Source organism: Triturus cristatus, chromosome 2_2, assembly GCF_964204655.1.
Source record: "Triturus cristatus chromosome 2_2, aTriCri1.1, whole genome shotgun sequence".
NCBI classification, from domain to species: Eukaryota; Metazoa; Chordata; class Amphibia; order Caudata; family Salamandridae; genus Triturus; species Triturus cristatus.
The window spans coordinates 624,053,530-624,072,144 of record NC_140582.1 but is presented as its reverse complement, the minus strand read 5'-3'; the positions used below and the strand labels follow the sequence as shown (position 1 = coordinate 624,072,144).

At 45.9% G+C, this 18,615-nt stretch overlaps 1 protein-coding gene across 2 annotated transcripts in view; it reads right to left on the bottom strand.

The window, feature by feature from the left end:
* PALLD (palladin, cytoskeletal associated protein) overlaps nt 1-18,615 on the bottom strand; it is a 1,042,501-nt gene that overhangs the window by 124,022 nt on the left and 899,864 nt on the right. For both annotated transcript variants that reach the window (XM_085641796.1, XM_085641797.1), the window contains exon 11: nt 11,675-12,373. In XM_085641796.1, the coding sequence (XP_085497922.1) occupies nt 11,675-12,373 (699 nt within the window). The remainder of the gene's footprint in view (nt 1-11,674; nt 12,374-18,615) is intronic.

The following is an 18,615-nucleotide window of genomic DNA, read 5'->3' as shown; positions in this document are numbered from 1 at the left end:
AATGCCCATGCTGTACAGTAGGAACAAAAGGCAATGGCAGGGCGATCGCCTCAAAGGCAAGAACTATTGGATTTGCCAATGTTTGTTAGGTCTCCCCAAAATACCCATGTCATTCGAAGGGAACCAGTTAATTTCCCCATGTGTGAAAATGAAAAAAATATGGCATTTGGCAAAAAATCCTATCACATAATGAAAGCAACTGCGTCTATGTCTTAGTGAAAATACATTTGGTAGCAGATAACATCTGTTGTCACAGTAAACATTCATTTCAAAGGACAAAAGGGCTTCTTTGAAGTGTGTGTGGCATAGTATAACATAACTACAAATGGCAAGAGGTTCACAAGGAGAACAGAGAAGAAGAAAAAATAAAAGTAGTACTTCAATAACAGTGCAATCGGTGGAAGGACAGAAATCATGCTGAAGCAATCAGTACTTGGTCCATGCTCCAGCCAAACGAAGAGAAAGTTAAGCCAGCATGTGATAGCCAATTAGAGGGCAGCAAGTACGAGTGACAATGAAGCCAACTAATGTTAAGCAATGGGCGAGCTGCAAGCTCCTTTCTGTATACAATACCTCTTGCAAGCGAAAGCGCATGCACTGTCGCAGTCGAGACCTAAAAAAGAGATTGGTGCTGTACGTCCATCTGCCAAGGGCGCTTGACTACTTAGGGCCTATATAAACTAAGGAATTAATAGCTTAATACATACACCAGCTGCATATAGATATGCTTAAGTCTGTGTGAGACAGGGCTCCAATATGCACACTACTTTGTCATTGTTTCCAGTGTGGATTGCTGAGTGGCATAAATATTTTTTGGGGAAAAAAATCCGAAATCAAACCAGTCAAAAAGGGAAGCAGAGCCTTAAGTGGCACATTTTAATAACAGCAGTGCAATTACTGACCCTTTGATGCCGCTCTTTTTACATTCATAAACATATGTCTTGCCATAACTCTACTCTAGCTGAGCCTGTAATTTGCTCTCTCGTGAACTCTGCAGATGGGTCAGCCTCGTAAAGTGCATTAGAAGGGAAGGAGCAGAGGCGGAACCATAGACTCAAGCACTGTTCCCACTTTACAAGGACAGTACTTAAAAGACAATCAGGTCCATTATTCCAGATGGGAACGGCCCTGGTGGCACACGGATATTGGGTTGCTCGCCATGTTAATTGTAACCAAGCCAATGGAAGTCAACAAGTGTCAGCTCTGTAGCATCAAAGGGACCTGTGTATTAAGAGCAAAGCACTGCTTTCCATGGCAGGAGTCCACTGAACTAGCTACACTGAGGTACTTTGCTTCCGAGCATTTGCTCTGCACACCTTTGATCTTTTTTCAGAACAGATGTTATCTGTTCCTTTCGTGGGTGTCCATTGCTCAGAATCCATACCTTGTTTGCATCCCTATGAAAAGCACTTCTATGTGATCACTAGAATCAGGGGATGATCTGGAGAGTTGGAAAGAAGGCAGGTGCCTTGGGGAACAACAAATAATTTGGGCTGACATGTGGGGAAATGTAATGGAATGACTTACAATGGTTTGGCAAGTGGAATACTTTAAACGTAATGCCTTACAGAATCCAAGAGACAACAACGTTTCACAAGCGGAACAGGGCCAGACAGGAACAAATATTTTTGGAGGAGGTAGCCAGGAGGGCGAAGCAAGGCACTCCAAGACCGCCCTTGATACGGTAAACACAGGCACCTGATTGTCATGTGAGTATAGAAGAGAATGGAAGGGAATAGATTATGGACTGATACATTGCAAATGACGCCTTACTGTGAAAACGATGCCTCTGTCGCGTTTGTGCTAGAGGTGTGAAGTTTAAATAGACATCCAACTTCAAACTGTTTTTCAACTTTTCAGAGGTGCCGTTTAGCTTCTCTTTGTACTAGTGTGAAATTGTTCCTGCTGCTGCGACAGAACAAGGGTGATCTAGATGGACAAGTGTGGACTGTCGGTGCTCGACAATCCCCTGACAAATACCCCGCTTCCTTCACACCTCACTCCCTGTCCTTGCATGCTCTACTTCTACAATGTCCATCCTCCCTTCCCACCTGGGTCCTGCCTCCATTCTTAGTTCCACCATGCACAGTGCTGGGCCGCTGCCATCTCTCCTACTCAAGGAGCAGCTCCCTTCTCTGACAGCACCTTGAGATCGGCAGCCTTCCAGGGGCACCCCGCCCTTCATAAGTGGTGCATCCTAGGGTTGGAAAGTAGGTCAGCGTCAGGCACTGAGACTTGCCACCAGGGAGGTCAGAGAGCTTCGCCCAGTTTTGCCGCTGAGCTCCCACTTTGTGAGTGAAAGGAAGCGTATTGTCTGCCCTAGATCAACACGGAGGGTCTCATGCGAGAACAGCTTCCAGTCAACAGAGGACCACCCGGGGTACATCCTCGCCTGCAAACAGTTTATCCGATACATAAAAAACATAAGTAATGCATGATTATGAATCAGACGTCCCAGCGAGGAAAGAGAAAGGATTCTAGCTCTAATCTCTGTGGGGAACGCTGTTCTTCTTCTAAACCCAGTGAATGCGGAAGAGAGGCTGCTCACCACCTCCGAAGACTTGCATGGAGAACAAACAAAAGTAATGCTACAAACCTACAAATAAATGTAAAAAAAGTATAGTGGACCACACGAAGTTTACCGATGGAAAGCTTTCCTAGAAAAGTAGCCCTGCTGAGGTCATAAAAAATGAAGACGTATTGCACCTTCAACTTGTTTAGGTGGCCGTGGGCTGATCACATCAATGAAACACTACAGTGCAGCCATTAATCCTGGTCGTTGTGGCTATTCTCAAATTTCAATGCAGGTCTAGGCAAAGACAGCACAGTAACACACCCACAATTAGACCCATAAAAAGTATCCAGCAACAAACCCAGCAACACACCTTCCACCATATATGGGCATTAGAGCAAAACGTGTTCACATCTGCCATGAAACGAACTGCAATAGACAAAACTCAATGCGCGTGCACAAACACAGTCGAATCCTAAAGCAATGCTGAGAACTTTGCTGCTACAACCTTGCCTCAGTGTATGGGTACATACGTGTGTACGCACACACACAGATACCCCCCTCGCCCCCATAGAGGCATGCACACACCAGGTAGCAGTGCTACAGTTCACACTTTCCCTGTACCTAAATACATGACATCTTTCAATGGGGACAACACGCTCTTTATGGTACCAATAAAACACACAAAGGTAAAAGACCTGAAAGAAATCATGAGAAACTACCAGCACTGCACATCTCCCTCCACATCTCACCCAGCCCTGAATAGAAACAAGGCAACAGGACACACAAGCAACAAACCACTATGAAACAAGTGCACGTACAGAGAATAGCATCATAGCCTTACCAACATCCAGGTGCATGTTCTTCAAAAACTCCTGCAAACCATCATTTGGATAAAATCACAATACCCATTAAAAACATCATCTACCTACCCATAACAACAGTGACACTGGCTCTGGACAATGTGACACCGTGAAAGAAACACATACAATAGGTATGGCAAAACTTATCAACTATCGTCATGACAATATCGCAAAGAGAGAAGAAGGTAAGCTTCTCTCAAGACGTTTGCATCGCACAGGATGCACCACTGCAAACTCTTGGAGTGGGTCCAGCCCTTTAGACCTCTGTCTGCACCTCACAAACAACCATAGTTCTTTATTTCTCACACGTAGGGTGGGTCAACATCTAACATTAGCTACGTTTCAAGCCATCTCTACAAGGGGCCACTGTTTCATTCCCAAAACAAATATGTCAGAGGAAAGAACACAGACAAGCATGCCACTCTATCAGTCGCTGCCGGCATTAATCGTGGGTGGGCGGGGCAGGGGGCCGTGCGTTGATGGGGGTCACGCGGGAAAGGGGAGGGTTTTAAGTTAATAATAAATAAATACAAATCATAACTATCCGCTGATCGGGTCCCCCGTCATCTCGGCTGCTGCTCCGGCTCTCCTGTCTCCGGCGGCGGCAGGAACAGGAAGCAGGCTCCTCCCTCCCCTCCCCTGAGCCAATCACAATGCTGCATTGGCAGCGTTGTGATTGGTGGGGACGCCGCCCAGCCAGGGGCTTACGGGGAGGCCATGTTCTCCATGCAGGCTGCATTTCAGCCTGCATGGAGAAAGGGCAGAGTGTGCATGACTAGTTTGGGCGGCCCCAGACATGTGGCTATTTTACTGGGCAATATGTTCCATAGTCGGACATGGGGTAAGGGAGACAGACACCACGGACACCTATGTATGGGGGGGAGATCCTCCAGAGAACAAAGGAATCAAGCACAGCCACTTAGAGGGGAATATGACCAACAAGTGGCAGAGCTTGAAATACCAGATCAACAGTGTGATGAGCGTAGTCTCAACCCTGCAGTGTGTGATTTGTGACTGCCAGGATGTGGCAGGAGAAGTTATGCAGCCTGCATGAGTTACAGTGCACCATATAGCAGGAAATTAGGGAGACATGCTAACTAGTGATGCACACACATGGGCAATGACATGATATTTGAAAAACAGCAGAAAAGATTGTATTATTAGTGGAAATATATGATGCCATGACAGTGTAAAATGTGTTGCTTGTCAGTTGGGGGAAATTGAAAAATGGGCTAGTTATGTTGTCAGTAGCTGTGCCTTTGGCACGTGGTAGTGATGGCAGCTGATGTAGGATGTAGTCAATCTGTCAGTAAGAGTGGCCTGCCCGCTGTAAATGTTTACTAGTGAGCCCCTCTGTGGCTTTGCATCATTTGTGTGTGCAGCCTTTTGGGGAATAGTTCTGCTTGATGTATGAAGACTGCATTAACTGCAGTCCTCTCCCCACTTCATCCCCATGCTCTGCTAGAGCTTTCCGTTGCTTAGCCAGACCTGAAACATGGGTTATGTCTAGATATACTCAGCACTGCCTGCACCAACCATGGTGACTAAAAAAAGATTGTTTAATGGAAGTGAGTAGTCCCATACACTGCATTTACCAGAATGCATCTGAGTGAACTTGTTGCTGGGATGTCAAGAAAGTGTGCGCCACCCTGTTTTAGTTTGATAAGGCTACCTTCACCTGGCTGAGCTGATGATACACCTGCGCTCAAGGACTGCAGGACTGTAAAGACTGTATGGCAGCATTTACAGCACCTCTAACAGTACGTGTTACGCTCTGCTGATGAAGGACAACTATCCAGAATCATGAGCTTATGTCTGAAGATGCTCAGCACTGGCTGCACCAACCATGGTGAAAACAAAAGATTATTTAAGGTACTTACTTTAAAAAAAAGTGCTACCAGGCACTGCATTTCCCAGAATGCATCTGAGGGAACTGGGTGCTGGGATGCCTTGGCAGTTTTCTCCCACCCTGTTTTTGTTGGCCAGACATTACCAGAGTATGACTCTGTAACACATCCCGAGCCTAGTGCTACTCCTCTGTGCTCCACGCAGGAGCGGCCCGTGCAGGTAAGAGTGGTGGGCAGGGTGGGAGGGGATTCGACAGATGATGACAAGGACAAATTAAATAAATAATTTATTTTCCCTCATCGTCGTCAGTCGAATCTCCGAATCTCCCCACCCCGCCTCACCGCTCTTATCTGCACAGGCCGCTCCTGGCTCCACGCCCATCATAAGGCAGTGGGGTTGTGACACTTTCTAATTTATGCCTTAATTACTTTAGCAATGTCAGCGTCTGTTAATCACCCAGAATAGCTTGTCATCATTTAAAGAACATATTGTAGCACATGATGCAGACCTGTGGCAAGTCACCTGCTTGCACTGACTTGACTTGTGCCTGTGCCATGATGCAGAAAAAGGAGTCTCTTTTTGAGTACCATAGTGACATATTCAATGGTGCTTTGTGTCCTAATTCGTGCACTTTGTATCTCATCAGTCACCTGTAGGCTTGGTTCCTTTAGGGTGTCTCTGGCCTTCACTTCAGGTACTATGTGCTGTTGTAAGTAAATGGAAGAAAACGTCACATATGGTGGGAATATTGCAAACAGGTGTGGCGTATGAGTCTATGGTCTACTCGCCTAGCAGGATACAGCTGTATCTGTGTCTCTGCATTCTAGCAGAAACTCAACGAGCACCCCGTAGGGTTACATCATGCAAAAAACAAAGACTCATTCACAGAATACATGGTGAAGCCCATGTTGGCATCACATACAAACAGGATGTTGAAGCTGGTGTGTCCTTTTCAATTGAAGCTACTCACGTGGGGTCTCATAATGGCTGTATGTATGCCACATGTGGGATGCAGGGCAAGGTCGTAGATACTACTGTGGCGCAAGGCCCTATGTCCAAGCCACATCTTCTGTGGTGTCCTAAGGTTGATGGCAAAGGTCCTGGTTTATCTGTTGGCGGTATGGATACTCCGTCGCAGTTGGAGTATCTTTACTGGCAACACAATGGTCCACTCACCAGATTTAGAAGCAGCTAGACCTTTCGTGCTACCACTGCGCCAGGGTTACACCCCTCCAATGGCCCGACGAATAAGGGCCATCGGAGGCTGACCTCTACGCCCATCCACCTAATTTAGATGGGCAGAGATATAGTTCAGATTTCTCTGCCCGTCACCCCCAGGAAAATCCTGGCGGTAAGGGACAGTGAAAACTGCTCAATGTTCCCCTCGCCATGAGAGGGAACTCCCATGGCGAGGGAAACGTTTTTTTTTCTATTTTCAAAGAGAAAATCCCATTTCGGGATTTTCTTTTTGAAGATAAAAAATACTTTGACAGACAGCTCTGTCATATTGACGGAGCCGTGCATCATATTTAAAAAGCATAGACTGTGCTTTTGAAATGACTGACAGCTTGGCGGTCATTTCTAAATTTGGTAGCCAGAGTACCCTCGTCCTGGCAGATGTTAATCCGCCAAAACCTAAATGGGGCCCATAGTCTGCCAAATGGGGCATGAGTACACTATGATTTGGTATACTGCCTTGTAGGCAGATGCTTGAGAGATCCTCAATGTCTCTGGTGATGTTCCTGATGGGACCTGTGGTATAGCAGTGTAGTGTTTGTAGCAGCTTAGTACATGCAGTCATGCGTTGAGGTGTTTTTTTCCCTCTGGTATGAAGTGGACATTGGTTGAGATGTAGAAGGTATCCGATGGTGCACTGGTGGAGTCTGAATCTCATAATGGGCTCCAGATCAATGTTATTCTAGAGTGCAGTCTTGCACTTAAACTTTCTTTTCATGCGTGCTCTCCCACTCCTACTGAGGAGAGCGCACAGATTCACGTGTGGCAGAAATTACTGCATTTCTGTGGGGTTGTGCATTTCTGCTTGTTGTAGGTGTCCTCAGGTATATGCCATCCTTTGATCAGTTGGCATCGAAGGTGATGTTACGTGCGTCTCCAATTGTAGATATTGTCTCCCTTTCATTCGTTCTCTCGTTTGCCATGTTTAATTATATCATGTTTAGGACCTCTTTGTCAGCTTTGCCATGAATGAAGCAACGTTTTGATGCCATGTTCCCTTGTGTGTTCTTTCTGAATCACATTGTTGATGTTTGTTTTTTGTGGGTGGCTTCATAAAAACAATGATTTTGAGTGTTTCAGATTTTGTGGATATGTGCGCCTTTTGCTTATTTTTCTGGTTCAGGTCTTTGTGTGTTTGGGGAAAAAATGTAATTGCTCGATTGCGATGGCACTTGTTCCATCAGATACAACCATGCCTTGATATGGATACAAGTAGGTTTTGGACAAAGATGGTGTACTTTCCAGCACCTAAGTAGTTTACTTGAATTATTAATTTGTTTTGGATTGGCGATCATGGGAAAATTTGTGGAAATGCCTAACTTGCTGATTCAATTTTTGCTAATTTGGGCGATTTAGCTTCTTAGTCTCTTTGACAAATCAGACAATTGGATTATATCACTTGAGGGACATTTTGGAATTGACACCCCTCCCATACTCGTTAAAAGGTAATGGTAAATAAGCAACCTTCTTGGACCTTTAAACTGATTAAAGATATCTGTATTCTGTAGAATGCATATACAGTTTCCTACTTATGTTAAATTAAGGAAGGCCATTATCGATTTATTTTGGAGAGTTGGCCATTAGGACCTTTATGGCAATGCCAAGTAGTATTGATTGAAATTAATTTTCAATAACTGTTATGCCTTTAAAAGACAGTATATGACTGCAAAATTGAATTTTATTTGTTTTTATATTTCCGTATGCAACTGATGGTGGATAGTCTTAATTTGATGCCATCTCAAGAGTTCATGGCCAACTTTTCATAATTCGAAACTGAGATTAAATCAGCTACCCCGTTGTCAATTTGAAGGCGCTGACCCCCTTGTGACCAACAATTGTCATTTTGTCCAAATGATAGCGATAAGATGTAATTCATTTTTGCAATTGTTTTTTTCCAATTTTGTGAACTGTATAGAAGGCCAAGAAAAATTGAGATAAATTCTGTATCCAAAAGACCAGACAGAGGCAATATTTGCTCTGTTTACATCTGAAGATGCTGGCATTCTTTACACTGTGGCATTCTTCATGAGCTATGCCCTTTAACTATGAGAGAAAAAATACAGACAGCCTCCAGTACTGCAGCTAAAATACTCTACATCATAAATATGTGAGTGAAGTCCCACCATGGTTAGATTAGGTTGGACCTCGGTAGTATCTCCTCCTCCGAAACTGCGTTATGTTTCGTGGCCTATGTATATTTTCTTAGACTCAATGTTTTGATGTATTTCATTGCTTTTGATTTATCATTCTGGAAAAAGTAACATTTGGAACAAAAATAGGTTAGGGGAGGTTATGAAACACGAGAGATAGAATTTATTGAATATTGCTTTTATTGCTTTTTTGTAAGGGTGCAACCTCTCTATCTGCATCCTTTGCCCCTTTGACTTCTCATTGTTGGGATTTCTGTGTTCTATATAGCTTTCCCAAGTACAAAAATATTTATAGAACATAAACATTTTACACTGACATCTTCCTGGTCATTCTAGGTGTTTTACGATGTTGTTAAACTGAAAAAATAGGAAATAAACGTACAAAATCCTTTTTTAGTATGCATCAAAAATAAATATATAATAGAAATTAAATTGTAATTCAATAAAAAATATTTTGGAGCTTTTTTTAAAACTCAGAATTTTTTTTGCTAATGTTCTCATGATGTAACCGATGACCGTGTAATTACTCTATTTCGTTGCTAATTTTGTATTTTTATATTTGGTATTGCATTTATGTTTACTTGCTTTTAACATCTTAAAAAACTATTTTGAATTGAAGGAACTCAAGCAATGCTGAGAGATGACCGTAAACAATGTAATCACAGAAAACGAGTGAGCTGTCTAATCAGATATGGGCAATTGGGTGGCAATTGGTTGGACGGCTGGATGGCTGACAAGCTGACAATCAGAAATGCAGACTAGGTCATTAATGTAGAAAGGTGGAGCTTACTTTATATTGTATGTCTGAGGAGCAAAACGTGGTAAACGAATAGCCCACAAATTGAGAAAAGTGAACAATAGTAGAAACATATTTGTTATAATGGACTAGAAAGGCAAAGACCAGCAAAAATCAGGAAGGAAAACACACATTTTAGATAATTGTACAAAGTCTCCTGAGAAAACAAAATAAACACTGTTGAAAGTGATGACTTTGTTTCCAAACAGACTAAGCTTATAGAAAATCCTAATAGCAGATAAAGGAATTGCAGACAACTATATAATCCTAGAGACAGTTTTAAGCCATCAGCTTTCTTAAGGATTTTATCACGTGTTGATTGGTTTAATAGGGAGTTTGTTAAATCATTTATGTAGATTCCTTCTCTTCCTACTAAAAGAGATTTTAATTGAATAGAGCAGTTTTGATTGACCAGGAAGAAGGACAAATATGATTCTGAAATCCTGAAGCCAGAGAAAGACCCACACTACTTCAAAAAGTATAAGTCGATTTCTGTACCTAATTCTTATATTATATTTAAACATTAAAAGCCAGGGCAGCAGATTGGAGAAAATTGCAAAGCACGTGCATGGAATTAACAGCTAGAGTCCATAAATGGAAGGTGTGGAAATCACAATATCTGACATGTCATTGTCATACTCCACTTTAAAAAAAATAGCCTTGGGACACATAATGTTATTAGCAGATAACCAGGACTATATATTTTTTCCTCAATCCTTGACAGTGATGGGCATTCATGTTACATGAAATAGTTTTTTATTAGATATAGGCCACTGCGAAAACATTAATACAAAGAAGTATGAATCTCTATTCCTATCACTTTAAATTGTCACAAATATTTCTTTAATCTGTAAAAACATTATTGCAGGATTAATAGTCCTGTATTTTTGAGGACAAGGGAAAAGTAATAAATATCAGTGCTGAAGCCAACTGCTCGCCAAAAAGAGCAAGAGACACTCATTGTGACCCACAAACTGTTCTACCTTAAGCTGTTAAGTACATTAGAACGTCCTGAAAGGGGCATAAGACAAGAATAGGAATAATGGAGAAGGTCCAATTAGGCGGAAATAAAACCAAAAACATTGTCAACACAGTCGCCTTTCGCCCATACTTCTTTTTTATTCACTTTGCTATTGCCTTTCACACAGTACACATAACCCTCATATTTCTACCACTTTTGGGCGTTTATATTGCTTAACTCTTCTGGTTTTCCCTTGACCGTACCATTTTATTACCCTGGTGAATTTCTAACCCTGAGCCTAGCCCCCCAGCCCCGGGTGTTGTACTGCGTTCTGTTTTTACCCCTGCCTCTTTTGTCTATACAATGCTTTTCTTGGCAACATATTCTCCTACTTCTATTAAGCTCCTGTCTGAGGACATTGAAATCTTCTGTTCATTTCGCTGCCTCTCAGCCGTATACAACGGAAGGCCCTTGATGGAAATCATCTACTTCCTCACTTGCACTGGGCGAGAATCCATTCCAACTCCTTTGTCTGTTTTTTACATGACTCATCCTGCATTCCACTTTGCTCACAATCTCGGTTGGAAAGTGGAATACAAATTTCCACCATCATCGCAGTGATGCTACCCTGATCAATAGCAATGGTTCAACATATGAAAGATCCACCCTCACCTACTGTTTCAGTCTTTGAAGAAATCCACTCTTCCAATAGCCTCTTCCTGTAACTCCTTAACGGCTCCTTGGAAACTTTGGAAAGAGTCCTCATCGTCACCAGACACTCTCCGCTCCACCTACCTAGCTTCATCTCTACTTGCACCATTAATTATCCATCAGGCAAGCCAACAACGTTGAATCGGTCCATCTATTGATTCCTCACATTGATATTAAAATCTCTCTGTTATATTGCCGTCCCTACCTGGTACAATGTATCCTCATTCTAATGCGAGCTGAAAAGCTCCAATTGCGAGCACCTCCTCAACATTCAGTCTGTTCTACTTCCTGTTATCCTTCAACTGGAATGAGCCCTCCTTTGGCTTAAGGGTAGCCTCCCCCATGCTCGCCTAGGTAAAATCTCTTTTAAAGCACATGCCTCAACTAGAAGGTTCTCCTAACTCCCACCACTAGCGTCTCGACCTGGCGCTGCTGCTACAGCACAAAATGTATCCTGATTTCTCGGTGTAGCTTATGGACAGCTACTGAAGCTCTCACAACTCATTGCACAATCCTCTACTATTTTACATAGCATGTGTAATGAATTTCAAGTTAAATTGCTAAACAAATTAATAAATACAAAAAGCAAATACTCACAGAGGCGTCACTCCTTTTGGAAGTCCTAAAGCGTTGACGGGTGTAGGAGAGGGCTCTGATGGTAGCATGGAGCTGAGGAAGGCTGCAGGTGTCTGTCCAGAGTTGGAAAATCTACCAATTGGTGAGGGAGAGGGGCTGTATGTTGGAGAAGGGCTTGAGACAGGCAAGGGAGGGGGCGGGGGAGGAAGCGGGAAGGAATCCGAAACAGGAAATGATGTTGTAGGACTTAATACTGGGGGAGGAGGAGGAGGCGGTGAAGGTGATGAGCGGGACCAGAACGCCTCCCCTTCACAAGGGAATGGTTGGGAGAAAGGAGCTGCTGGGCTTCGGCCAAACTGTCTTTGGGGCGTTGACGGTGACATGGGCGAAGTGAGGCTGGAGGTGGACGAGCCAGACGAAGGAGTCACATACCCTGAGGCAGGGCTCATATTCTGAGCGGCAATGAACTGCTTTGGCCGCGCATAGTTGAAGGAGCTGGCCGGCTGCATAGCGGGCGATTTGTGAGAGTTAAGAACACTCATTTGCACAGGGGACGTGATGAACTGGCTGGATTCGAGCTCCTGCAATGAGGGCGGTGGAGGAAAGGTTGGGGATTGGGGTGGGTTCTGCTGAAGACTACTTTGCTGTTGGATAAGCCACTGATTAGCCTCTTGTTCTAATCGAATTTGGTTCTGCAACTGCTGTATTTTCAGTGGGTCCCTGCAGGAAAAAGACAGAATACTTGGTTAATTGTATCAAGTTTAAAATGTTGATTCCATTCACACAGTGCCAAGTGCATCCATATAAATGCTGCTACTCGCGGATACTAGGATCCGCCCGGCCACTAAGCATTCATTAAACAATGTATTATTCTGCACCAATCCTGCCCGCAGATACCTTCTACGATTCACTTCTAAACAATATGAAAAACAACCAAATACAATATCAGCATCTGTCTTTGACTCAGTGCGGTAATCTTTCCATGAGCCTACTGAGTGAGGAAACAAAGTACTAATAATTCACTCAAGAGTACTGATCAATTAATAACTTCTGCAACCATTATGATCGTGAATTATTTATAATAGTAAACATTTCATAAAAATATTTTTCTAATAATATCGTTTAAAAAAGGTAAAGGTCATAGGGGCTCAGAAAGATGCTGATAACTTCCCAGTGCTCATGAAGTCACAGGCCTAGACTAACTGAGGGTTTGGGGGCACTTGCACGGTGCTGCACATTTTGGCATTGCACCAGCAGGCTTTGCAGAGGTAGGTATATCGACACAATGCTTTGCATGACACGAGTGGCGCAGAAAACCTTCCTAAAATCTGTAGTAACTTACTAAGTTAATGGCACATAAGCCAATATTGTTGAATCTGGGACCAAGATGCCACTGCCGAAGTGCATCAGAGTGTTCAGAGTCAGCAGGATATTTGATGTCAGCCATTGTAGGGTGTCCTCATCACTGAGCCACCCTGGCGCAGGAAACAGGGCCGATATTTTCCAGTGTGAGTAAGTCAGGTGTGTGACTCATTGTAGTTGAATGTCACAAAGCAATAACATGCCCAGGAGGAATGAACCTTTAGACTACGTGCCAAATTGTTTATAACCGAGTATGCCCTCTTTAACTACAATGTCAACATTTTTTAAATTCTGCTAAAACACTTTTTCAATAGAAAATATGAAAAAAGTGCCTAGATTTGTCAATTGTTCAGTTTCAGTTTCAACATGGCCCCTCTAGCACCCTGTATTTGTTTTTTCCTCGACTCTTATTTGCAGTGGCTGTGTGAATAAGGAGTCATCTTGCAGTCTGGTGGGAAGTCAACCTGGGGCAGCAAGGGTACCATCAGCCCCAGTCAAGCAAGCCATTTCTTAGTAAAATACAGCTATAAATTGGGATGCTATGTGCCCTGGTGCAACTGCACCTGCTGCACTATTGATAGCCACGCCCCCATTGCGAAGCGCCAAGCATGGGCCATTCTGGACGGGTGGAGTGTTTAGCAGACATCGCCGACCAAGGACACGTTTCTTACTGACTGTCTGATTGAGGTTTATAAAAGGTTTCCGCTCTCTCTCTTTCTGTGAGTCAATGAAGAGAGGAGTTTTGACCAGAAACTGATTGTGGTCCTTTCTCATTGTAGATGCCAGAGCAGATTTATTAATCAAAAGTATTACGACTGGCAATGTCTCTCCTGAAAAGGGTGTAAGGGCATCTCTCTTGTGAAGTAAATACTGGCAACACCCCTCCCGAACAAGGCGACAGAACAAACCAGTGCTGGAGCACCTGACGAGCAATCACTGCCCTGAAGATGGTGATAGGTCACACCTGTGCTCAGGTGCATTACTGACAGTACCTGTCCTGAAGAGGGTACGAGCGCACACCTGTACTGAAGAACCTGGCTGACAATACCTGTCCTGAAGAGGATGCGAGCGCACACCTGTACTGAAGAACCTGACTGACAGTACCTGTCCTGAAGAGGGTGCGAGCGCACACCTGTACTGAAAAACCTGGCTGACAATACCTGTCCTGAAGAGGGTGTGAGCGAACACCTGTACTGAAGAACCTGACTGAAAGTACCTGTCCTGAAGAGGGTGCGAGCGCACACCTGTACTGAAGAACCTGACTGACAATACCTGTCCTGAAGAGGGTGCGAGTGCACACCTGTACTGAAGAACCTGACTGACAGTACCTGTCCTGAAGAGGGTGCGAACGCACACCTGTACTGAAGAACCTGACTGACAATACCTGTCCTGAAGAGGGTGCGAGCGCACACCTGTACTGAAAAACCTGGCTGACAATACCTGTCCTGAAGAGGGTGCGAGCGAACACCTGTACTGAAGAACCTGACTGAAAGTACCTGTCCTGAAGAGGGTGCGAGCGCACACCTGTACTGAAGAACCTGGCTGACAATACCTGTCCTGAAGAGGGTGCGAGCGCACACCTGTACTGAAGAACCTGACTGACAGTACCTGTACTGAAAAGGATGCGATCGCACACCTGTACTGAAGAACCTGACTGACAGTACCTGTCCTGAAGAGGGTGCGAGCGCACACCTGTACTGAAGAACCTGACTGACAGTACCTGTCCTGAAGAGGGTGCGAGCGCACACCTGTACTGAAGAACCTGACTGACAGTACCTGTCTTGAAGAGGGTGCGAGCGCACACCTGTACTGAAGAACCTGGCTGACAGTACCTGTCCTGAAGAGGGTGCGAGCGCACACCTGTACTGAAGAACCTGACTGACAGTACCTGTCCTGAAGAGGGTGCGAGCGCACACCTGTACTGAAGAACCTGGCTGACAATACCTGTCCTGAAGAGGATGCGAGCGCACACCTGTACTGAAGAACCTGACTGACAATACCTGTCCTGAAGAGGGTGCGAGCGCACACCTGTACTGAAAAACCTGGCTGACAATACCTGTCCTGAAGAGGGTGCGAGCGAACACCTGTACTGAAGAACCTGACTGAAAGTACCTGTCCTGAAGAGGGTGCGAGCGCACACCTGTACTGAAGAACCTGGCTGACAATACCTGTCCTGAAGAGGGTGCGAGCGCACACCTGTACTGAAGAACCTGACTGACAGTACCTGTACTGAAAAGGATGCGATCGCACACCTGTACTGAAGAACCTGACTGACAGTACCTGTCCTGAAGAGGGTGCGAGCGCACAGAACCTGACTGACAATACCTGTCCTGAAGAGGGTGCGAGCGCACACCTGTACTGAAGAAACTGACTGACAGTACCTGTCCTGAAGAGGGTGCGAGCGCACACCTGTACTGAAGAACCTGACTGACAGTACCTGTCTTGAAGAGGGTGCGAGCGCACACCTGTACTGAAGAACCTGGCTGACAGTACCTGTCCTGAAGAGGGTGCGAGCGCACACCTGTACTGAAGAACCTGACTGACAGTACCTGTCCTGAAGAGGGTGCGAGCGCACACCTGTACTGAAGAACCTGACTGACACTACCTGTCCTGAAGAGGGTGCGAGCGCACACCTGAACTGAAGAACCTGGCTGACAATACCTGTCCTGAAGAGGGTGCGAGCGCACACCTGTACTGAAGAACCTGGCTGACAATACCTGTCCTGAAGAGGGTGCGAGCGCATACCTGTACTGAAGAACCTGACTGACAGTACCTGTACTGAAGAGGATGCGATCGCACACCTGTACTGAAGAACCTGACTGACAGTACCTGTCCTGAAGAGGGTGCGAGCGCACACCTGTACTGAAGAACCTGAGTGACAGTACCTGTCCTGAAGAGGGTGCGAGCGCACACCTGTACTGAAGAACCTGACTGACAGTACCTGTCCTGAAGAGGGTGCGAGCGCACACCTGTACTGAAGAACCTGACTGACAATACCTGTCCTGAAGAGGGTGCGAGCGCACACCTGTACTGAAGAACCTGACTGACAGTACCTGTCTTGAAGAGGGTGCGAGCGCACACCTATACTGAAGAACCTGACTGACAGTACCTGTCCTGAAGAGGGTGCGAGCGCACACCTGTACTGAAGAACCTGACTGACAGTACCTGTCCTGAAGAGGGTGCGAGCGCACACCTGTACTGAAGAACCTGGCTGACAATACCTGCCCTGAAGAGGGTGCGAGCGTACACCTGTACTGAATAACCTGTCTAACAATACCTGTCCTGAAGAGGGTGCGAGCGCACACCTGTACTGAAGAACCTGACTGACAGTACCTGTCCTGAAGAGGGTGCGAGCGCACACCTGTACTGAAGAACCTGACTGACAATACCTGTCCTGAAGAGGGTGCGAGCGCACACCTGTACTGAAGAACCTGACTGACACTACCTGTCCTGAAGAGGGTGCGAGCGCACACCTGTACTGAAAAACCTGACTGACAATACCTGTCCTGAAGAGGGTGCGAGCGCACACCTGTACTGAAGAACCTGACTGACAATACCTGTCCTGAAGAGGGTGCGAGCGCACAGCTGTACTGAAGAACCTGACTGACAATACCTGTCCTGAAGAGGGTGCGAGCGCGCAGAACCTGACTGACAATACCTGTCCTGAAGAGGGTGCGAGCGTACACCTGTGCTGAAGAACCTGACTGACAGTACCTGTCCTGAAGAGGGTGCGAGCGCACACCTGTACTGAAAAGCCTGACTGACAGTACCTGTCCTGAAGAGGATGCGAGCGCACACCTGTACTGAAGAACCTGACTGACAATACCTGTCCTGAAGAGGGTGCAAGCGCACACCTGTACTGAAGAACCTGACTGACAGGACCTGTCCTGAAGAGGGTGCGAGCGCACACTTGTACTGAAGAACCTGACTGACAATACCTGTCCTGAAGAGGGTGTGAGCGCACACCTGTACTGAAGAACCTGGCTGACAATACCTGTCCTGAAGAGGGTGCGAGCGCACACCTGTACTGAAGAACCTGACTGACAGTACCTGTCCTGAAGAGGGTGCGAGCGCACACCCGTACTGAAAAACCTGACTGACAATACCTGTCCTTAAGAGGGTGCGAGCGCACACCCGTACTGAATACCCTGACTGACAATACCTGTCCTGAAGAGGGTGCGAGCGCACACCTGTACTGAATACCCTGACTGACAATACCTGTCCTGAAGAGGGTGCGAGCGCACACCTGTAATGAATACCCTGACTGACAATACCTGTCCTGAAGAGGGTGCAAGCGCACACCTGTAATGAATACCCTGACTGACAATACCTGTCCTTAAGAGTGTGCAAGCACACACCTGTAATGAATACCCTGACTGACAATACCTGTCCTGAAGAGGGTGCGAACGCACACCTGTGATGAATACCCTGACTGACAAAACCTGTCCTGAAGAGGGTGCGAGCACACACCTGTAATGAATACCCTGACTGACAATACCTGTCCTGAAGAGGGTGCGAGCACACACCTGTACTGAAGAACCTGACTGACAGTACCTGTCCTGAAGAGGGTGCGAGCGCACACCTGTACTGAAGAACCTGACTGACAGTACCTGTCCTGAAGAGGGTGCGAGCGCACACCTGTACTGAAGAACCTGACTGACAATACCTGTCCTGAAGAGGGAGCGAGCGCACACCTGTACTGAATAACCTGTCTAACAATACCTGTCCTGAAGAGGGTGCGAGCGCACACCGTACTGAAGAACCTGGCTGACAATACCTGTCCTGAAGAGGGTGCGAACGCACACCTGTACTGAAGAACCTGACTGACAATACCTGTCCTGAAGAGGGTGCGAGCGCACACCTGTACTGAAGAACCTGACTGACAATACCTGTCCTGAAGAGGGTGCGAGCGCACACCTGTACTGAAGAACCTGACTGACAGTACCTGTCCTGAAGAGGGTGCGAGCGCACACCTGTACTGAAGAACCTGACTGACAGTACCTGTCCTGAAGAGGGTGCGAGCGCACACCTGTACTGAAGAACCTGACTGACAGTACCTGTCCTGAAGAGGGTGCGAGCGCACACCTGTACTGAAGAACCTGACTGACAGTACCTGTCCTGAAGAGGGTGCGAGCGCACACCTGTACTGAAGAACCTGACTGACAGTACCTGTCCTGAAGAGGGTGCGAGCGCACACCTGTAATGAATACCCTGACTGACAGTACCTGTCCTGAAGAGGCTGCGAGCGCACACCTGTAATGAATACTCTGACTGACAGTACCTGCCCTAAAGAGGGTGCGAGCGCACACCTCTACTGAATAACCTGTCTGACAATACCTGTCCTTAAGAGGGTGCGAGCGCACACCTGTAATGAATACCCTGACTGACAGTACCTGTCCTGAAGAGGGTGCGAGCGCACACCTGTAATGAATAACCTGACTGACAATACCTGTCCTGAAGAGGGTGCGAGCGCACACCTGTAATGAATACCCTGACTGACAATACCTGTCCTTAAGAGTGTGCAAGCACACACCTGTAATGAATACCCTGACTGACAATACCTGTCCTGAAGAGGGTGCGAGCACACACCTGTACTGAAT